The 7,919-nt window shown below is 41.2% G+C and overlaps 1 protein-coding gene across 1 annotated transcript in view; it reads left to right on the top strand.

The window, feature by feature from the left end:
- Positions 1–7,687, top strand: part of LOC144724985 (glucocorticoid-induced transcript 1 protein-like) — a 33,581-nt gene extending 25,894 nt beyond the window's left edge. Inside the window, exons 5-8 of the mRNA XM_078604369.1 lie at positions 685–837; positions 1,887–2,151; positions 4,858–4,978; positions 5,836–7,687. Of these exons, the coding sequence (XP_078460495.1) occupies positions 685–837; positions 1,887–2,151; positions 4,858–4,978; positions 5,836–6,232 (936 nt within the window). The 3' untranslated portion in view covers positions 6,233–7,687. The remainder of the gene's footprint in view (positions 1–684; positions 838–1,886; positions 2,152–4,857; positions 4,979–5,835) is intronic.
- The last annotated feature ends 232 nt before the right edge of the window (positions 7,688–7,919 follow it).

Here is a 7,919-nt window from a genome sequence, read left to right on the forward strand (position 1 = left end):
AAAGTTTATTAAATAACCCTGCCTCTGTCCACCCAGCACTATATGTGGGTACACCAAATTTAAAATCCTTGCAGTCACGAAAGCTTCAAATCTAGAATTTACACCAAATTTAGTCAATTCGCTTGTCGTAGGGTAAAGTGTGAGGATTCCCACCACTTTCACAACATCTGGCCCGTGTGGAAGGGGTGCCACAGTGACGAGATGTTACTAATCTCGCCTGGTATACAGGAGGTCGCAGGTTTGATCCCGACCTCGAGGCCTGCTGTTTATGTATATAGTTTCTTGTTCATGTTTTTGTTTGTTGCGGTTGCACCCGATTCAAGAGCCGAATGGCTCACAGGGCTATACCTAATCAATGGAACTGAAAAAACTGAAACTGAATATTTGGAGTTTGGCATGTTCTCCCCTTGATTGCGTCAAATTTTCTCCGGGTCCTCTGGTATTTTCCTCCACATTTAAAGACCTTGGTATGCAACGGGTCTGATTTCATTCGCTTTGTTTGTTTTACATGCACAGATGGGTTGCCTTGACCTCTTGACTTAATTTACTGTGCTTTAAGGTAGAAGTTCACATTGTCAAATAGATTCGTAAAAATATAAATGTTGAAAAAAATGTGTTTTCATTTATCACCGCACAAAATGGTATTGATTCCACTCCGGTAAACGTTGAAATCCCTTTGCACAGGTATCTATTTCAAGGGCCATTCCAATCCCAGTGACGAGCATTGCCTACGCCCGCACTTCTCTGCCACGGATGAAGAACAGTGTAGAAGGAGTCAACCAGGAGATTGAGCGCATGTTCATCAGTGAAGACAGAGATAAAGACGGCGTTCTCAGGGTAAAATTGCACGTGCATTCTTTATGGTTTATTCCTCTGCCAAAGTTTCCCTCTAATGTGTTGGGGTTGGGCCGCACGTTGTGCAGCATGATATCCGACATTTCTCTCACTTCTTGAAGTAGCTCCCAGCATATGGCGCGAAATGTCAGGCATCATGCCGAATAACAGGGTACAACCTGACAATCCATCGGAAAGCCCATGAAGCACAACCGCAAAAAGCTTTGCAGTAGCATTGTTCTTGCCTAAATGTTTGCATAAATTGAAAGACTCGTGATCTTGACAGATTTGAACAGAATGCAAATTCAAGCTTTTAATTTCCAACCATTTGTTAATACCATCGTGACAAAGATTGTGAAGGTAACTTTTGAAAAGCTAATTACATGATGGCACATATACCACAAGCCTTGGGAAACGTAATGGAGCCATCGGTTATAAATGTAAAATCATACAAGGAAAAGTATATCTGCACAAAATACACGGGTCTGATCTAGTTACTCAAATAAGGTCAAGGTAAAATGGCAGGTTCTGTCATTACCATGTCATGTTACAGCTGCCTTTATTATCTTGCTGTTTGTGGTTTTGAACATCTGCCATTTCAGTGGCGAGATGTTAATTACCTCGCCTGGTATACAGGAGGTCGTGGGTTCGATCCTGACCCTGACGCCTTTATATTTGGAGTTTGCATATTCTTCACGTGGTCGTGTGGATGTTTTCTCTGGGTTCTCTGGTTTTTCCCTCCACATGTAGAAACATGCGTTTAAGAGTATTTGGCTGCTACAATTTTCCGTGTGATAAGCCACTTCGTTGAGCTATAATTTATGGCCGGATTGCTTCTGAAAGAGAGCTATATAGCTTAGTGGGCCTTACCTGGTAAAATAAAAAGTTTAGTTTAAGTTTAAACCTGTTGCCTGCCAAGAAAGTTCTGCCCATTACGCACCCATAGCATGCATCAACAAAACCAACCAAACTAAATTTGCCGTAGCTTTACTTTACTCGGGAGTCTGCGGTATTCTCAAAACCCTAAGAAAAATTTCGTCGTTCTCCTGCAGCTGTGCGAAAGCGAAGATGGGCGTCGCGCCCCCGTGCCGAGCCAGCAGCGCAGCGTGGACACGCAGACGCCCTCAGGGCCGCAGTGCAGCCGCGAGAGCAGCAGCAGCAGCGGCGGCACGAGCAGCACGAGCAGCAGCAGCAGCAGCGAGAGCCGCTCACACTCCGTGTCTCCAAATGTTTCCGTGGCCGCCGCCGCTGCCGCCGATAACAATAACTACAGCCCCTGCTGCACCGACGAGCTGCTGGCACAGTGCAAAGAAAAAGGTAAGTGTTGGGAGGAGTCACCTTGTGCCGTCAAGTCGAGTACGACCTCTGGTAACATCCATGACCAGACTTCACAATCCACACCTGTCTCTCGCTGCCTCTCGTAGCTGGGTTAGTGTAAGGCGAGTAGTGGTGTTCTTGATGTCGTCCATCTACCTCCTCCAAGGTCGGCCTCTGCCCCAGCTACCTTCTCCATTCCCAAGCAACACCGATTCCTCGAGCCCAGAGGTCCTCATAACCTGTCCAAAGAATGTCAATTTCTGCTTCACGAGTAAGGCCTCGAGTGGAAGAGTGGGAGCGATCTTTCAGGACCAACATGTTTGATGTTTGATATTTTGGCTGTCCATGGTATACGTATCATTCTTCTAGAGCATCACATCTCAAATGCGCTGATCCTCGACTGGTTCATTTTCCAAACTAAATTCATTTCGTTGTTCTGTCGCCATCATATTTTGGAGATTGAGGCAGAGTCCAGGCTTCTCACCAGCTTTAACGTTTACCAACAGAGGGTCGTCATTTCAGCTTTGCTATTTGCTAGTTGAGTGGTATCATCAGCATATCTTAAGTTGTTTATTCTTCTGCCTCCAATATTCATGGTTTCTTCGATGGAATGTAGGCCTGCCTTTCGCAAAATACGCTCAGATGGGATGAATACAAGGGGGGGAAATATTGGGAAAATTTTGGAGCCCCCAGATGCTTGTACACTGAACCGCCTGTTTAAGTAAATAATAATTGCTCTATTGTAAGCTGAAATCCATTCTATTCTTACATGTACTCAGAAGAATAGTTCATTTCAGCTTATTGGCTTTCCAGACCCAATGTTATCCAGTAGCTTTTGTATAAGCAAGCACCTCTGATTAGACATGTTAGCTACGTACGGTGCGAACGAAGTTCAACATGTATACATACAAGCAAACTTATAGGTCTGATTAGCACATTCAAAAGTTATTGGCAAGAAGACTGCATTACACAATTGGGTCCTGTTTAATACAAAAAGCAATGTATAAAAACGGTACGCAAAAGCACATGCGCGCACTGTATATGTATATTGAGTTGACATTTTAGTCCAGGTTGTTTGGAAATGAAAAATATTTATTTCATATAATTGAATTGTAGTGCTTTAATTGGGTATCACATTGTGTGCCTTGGTGAAGAAACTTGGTGAGTTTTTATTTATTTAAAAAAAAATGGTATTTTGTTATTTAATGAGCAAGCTATAGACAAATGAGCCATTGGGTAAACTAGCTCTCCCTGTGTCTGATGGTAATCACTCGACCCATCAGGTGCAGATGGAATTGGGACAAATCCTGTAAGATCTTTAAATTCTATAAAATATTTGCAATTAAAATCATTTATCTGCCATGTATTATTGCTTTGTTCCATTCATACTCTTTGGTTCTTTCGGCGAAGTCACGTAGGTAGAAAAATAATAGATCACGACGTTTCGATCGCAACACAAGCAATCGTCATCAGGTGGGACAACTACAGCAAGAAAAAAATAATTATATGAAGAAGCTGTCTTTAATTATCAAAGTTGTGTGAAATCACATGATCCGAAGTCTGTCGCACAAAACAGAATCGCCATCGGTACTGTTATGTCGGCATTGGCCAATTTATATTAGTGTTTGTTCCATGATAACAACCAGGCCTCCTCCCCCCTACAAGCCGGAACGCCAAGCTGGGCTGTACAATACAGCCACCTAACCCCCTGGAAATTCCATTTGATTTCACGTGTTGAATTGCGAATCCGTGTTCAGAATCTTGACAGTCGTCCAGCTCTTAATGGACACAAGTATGCAAATGGCGAGTACTAGCCTCACGACATGTGAAACTAATCAGAGGGACTGCCAGACCAAATGGTTTCCAGCCATAATCTCCACCCTTACTGCTGAGGCTTTCCCTTGGACCACTGAGATGGCAACGTCGGCAATTGTTAAACAGGACCCCCCAACAAATCTGTCCTTGTATTTATGTATGTTGCACTTCGCACCGTACGCAGCCAACCGTGAAACCAATCATTTCTGTTGTGTCCTAGAATAGATTGTAGTTCTTAACAGCACATGTAGCTTCATATATTTATATTTTATGTGTGTGTGCGTGTTTATCTGCTGGTCTCGCTCACAACTGCCATTCTACAATTTAACTCACGGGGTATACATTCTGTTCCTCCCTGTGTTCTGAAAAGCTTTGGTGGGGTAGTAAAGAGATGGGACAATTTGGTAAGTGCAGTAGTGTTAGAGGGGGGTGGAGGAAAAGTAGGTTAAGGAGTGAGAGCAAAGCCTATTTATGACGAGTTGGGCGAATGAGTCATCCTAGTGAAAACTAAAAGTTGTAGCACAATATAAACGAATACGTTCTGTACTTCCCTTCTAATAGAACATAGCACTATGATGTATTTGTCTGTCTGGCCATTTCAACATTGCAGTATTGTAATTCTACTCTAAAATACTCATTATTTTTGGTATAAAATTTGCCTATATTTCTAAGATTTATGGATTTAGTAAAAAAATAAACACTTTGGTATGAGCACGGGTTAATGAGAGGGTGTGTCAGGAAGAGCTTAGTAAGAGAGTGAGAGTAAAACTACTTTTAGTGGAATGTGGATTGTGAGAAACCCAAGTGAAGAGAGAAAAAAAAGCATGATTTTTTTGCGCGTGCTAAATTAATCACGCTCGTGTTAACGTATGTATTTTTCCCTCTTTGCAGAAAATGGTGACAGCTCTCCACTCCCTAAATACGCCACATCGCCCAAACCCAACAACAGCTACATGTTTAAACGGGAGCCACCCGAGGGCTGCGAGAAAGTCAAAGTCTTTGAAGAAATTTTGTGAGTACCGACACCTGATGCCTTGTCCTTTTTTTTGTGTGTGCGATTTGAAAATGTTATTTCCTGAATGCCGATAGATATTTTCCTTCTGATGCGTTAAATATTGATCTGATTATGGGACCTTTTTTGCCAGTATCAATGATTAAATAAAAATAACATAGTTTACCCCGATTCTTTGAAACTTTAGCGTGTTCGGAGAGGGCAAATTCTATTCTTTTTTAATAATTGATCTGCTTTCCTTGAAAACCTGTAATTACTGCTTCTTGAGTTTTCCAATTTTAGATTGAGTATCACCCTAAAGGGATGTGGTCAAAAAGAAATTTCTGTTTTCGTCAGATATAAAAACACATTTTCAAGTGTGGTATCGTATCTAAGAAAAAATGCTTCCATCCTTCCTATATCCACTAGAATCCCAGTGGGAAATCTAAAAAGGCCATCGTGCAATTTAACACATAAGCAGCTTTTTGCAAATTGATTTGCACAGGATTTAATTTAGCTTTTGCAATTGTGCAAAAACTGTAAATTCCCCAATTAAGTAGTGATCTTGCTGGTTGTGGTATTTTCTCTGCACTCCAAAACAATTATGCACGTTTTGCAAAACTGGATAAGCAAAGAAATCCAATTGTGTTTTATTAAAAAAGTAATGAAAAGGAGTGTATTCTTTTTCTCCATTCAGCTAACTGTAACTGAATATACCTTCACAAAGCAATATGTTGTTTGGTGAAATATAAGACGATGTAAAATGTAAATCTATATAGGTACAAATGCCCTCCGTATATGTGCAAATCTCTTTCCACGTATTGTATTCCACACACACACTTGACGTTGACATGCACGTGTGTGCGGTTTCCCTGCAGACCCAAACAACTTGGTGAGATTCCAACGTTTTACGGCCCAGACAAAAACAAGGTGAACTTCATACCGAAGAGGAGCTCTGCATTTTGCCCCGTCAGCATTATGAAACCACTGCTCTTCACCCCAGAACTGGCCATAAAAGGTTTCCCTGGTTTGGGACCCATGCCTATCACGGGGGGCTCAGCCACAATGGTGGTGGTGGCCCACGCCGCGTCCCAGGCCATGCTGACGACGGCACAGCTCCTGGAGGAGGGCGGCTTCAGCAGCACCAACAGCAACCTCAATGCAAATGGGCTAAACAGCAGGGTGGTAAGCCCTGCCAGCCAAACGACGACGATGCCACAGCAGCAACAGCAGTGTGGCTCCTCACTCGCCGTCCCCGGAACCACGCTTGTCTGACCGCGGAGCTGGCCTCCGCACACGCACCTTAGCAGCCGTGTTGGCGCACACGCACACACACACACACTCCCCTTATAGGCATTACTTGTAACTTGTCTCAGAGCTCTCGGCCACTGCAAACATGCACAAAATAATAAACTTTCTTAACTGGAAAATGTATAACATAGGCTGCCGCGCAGTATGGTAAATGCCGTGTAATTTCTTTTTTTGCTAAGCAATTGCACAAAATGTGTCCTTTCAGTTCCATTGTAAACCAATATACTGGTTTTTCTTTGTGTCTCATTGCGTTTTGGGTTAAAAGGTTGAGATTAACTTTTCACAGTTGGTATAGTTTTCCAAGAAAGAACTACCCAAAGTTGCATGTGAATAGGTCAAACAATGTAATGTTGTGAAAGTATGTGTTTTACCTAACGTAATGCAGTCTCGGTAATTTCTTCAGACCCTTGGCTGAGCCCAACTGGCGATATACTAATTGTTGTAACTCAGGTAACTTTCACTGAAAGCGTGTTTGCAGTGGGTATTAAGGACAGAGCAATAAAGCAAGCTAAAAAAAAATGTTAAGAAAAGAGTAGTTGAAGTTGAATTAGCAGCTGGTGATGAGGAAATGCTGCAGGATGAACAGTCAGGTGTTCCCACGTTGCCTTTCATTAATACATTTGTTTTACAAGATTCTCCCAGTGAGGACTCCAATGGAATTGATCTACAGTGGCTAAAAAGACTTGGAGGAAGAGAAATCTACTGTGTGATGTATAACATCAGTCTAGTGATTCATGCTTAGACACTGGTATTATAATGCTATTTCCTGCCATTGTGTTATTGCGTGTTAAAAAAAAATGTGTGTTTTAGTATTAAACTGTTTAGTGGTTTCCAAATGTACAACATTCCATGTTAAAGGATAAAAAACATTCCTTGTTGGTTGTTTGCAAAAAAAGAAAGAAAAATACAAAAAATAAAAATTCACAAAACCCCAGTTTTTAAAGACCTTTACTCTACAAAACGTTCCTTGTATAATCATCCAGATCTTTACAAAATGCTCTTTCTATATGCGTTTGAATGCTGTTTGTTGTATTTTTCTGAAATGAAATATCTATTTTATAACGTTATGAAATCATTCCTTGCTTCATACACACGTATTGCAGGCCACAGCTTTAGTATTTGTTCTGTTTCCGTCATGGTTCTGTGCCTGTTAAATGTGTTAGGTTTTGTTCCTCTTCCCCTGTTCCATTTTTTTTTCATTTATCAGTTTACTTTATCAGAGCATGCTCTTTCCGATTGCTTAGGGCTGTATTTATGGATTTTATTTATGGCAGGTAGTTCAAGTAAAACCAACTTGATGTATCCTGAAAAGGCATTTCATGACATGTGGGTGATGATTATATGGAACCCTTTGAACGTTGCAAACTGGTTATGGATTTGAAAGTAAACAATAAAAGTGTTATGAAATGTTTTGACAAAGTTTGTTCATTTTGAAGAGTTATGTTTTCAATAAAACAAATCTGTATTTTAGATTAAGATTTGAGAGACATACACATGACCTTAGCTTTTTTTTATCTGCAGAAACATGTATGCAAATACAATTGTTTATTTAGTACTTGTAAGTGTAGGTTCAGAATTTAATGCATTTCAAATGAACTAAAATGCATTAATGAATTCCCCCCCCAATTCGCACAAGGGGCTCACGTGATGT

The sequence above is a fragment of the Lampetra planeri genome, chromosome 2 (genome assembly GCF_965212315.1).
Source record: "Lampetra planeri chromosome 2, kcLamPlan1.2.h2, whole genome shotgun sequence".
NCBI lineage: Eukaryota > Metazoa > Chordata > Hyperoartia > Petromyzontiformes > Petromyzontidae > Lampetra > Lampetra planeri.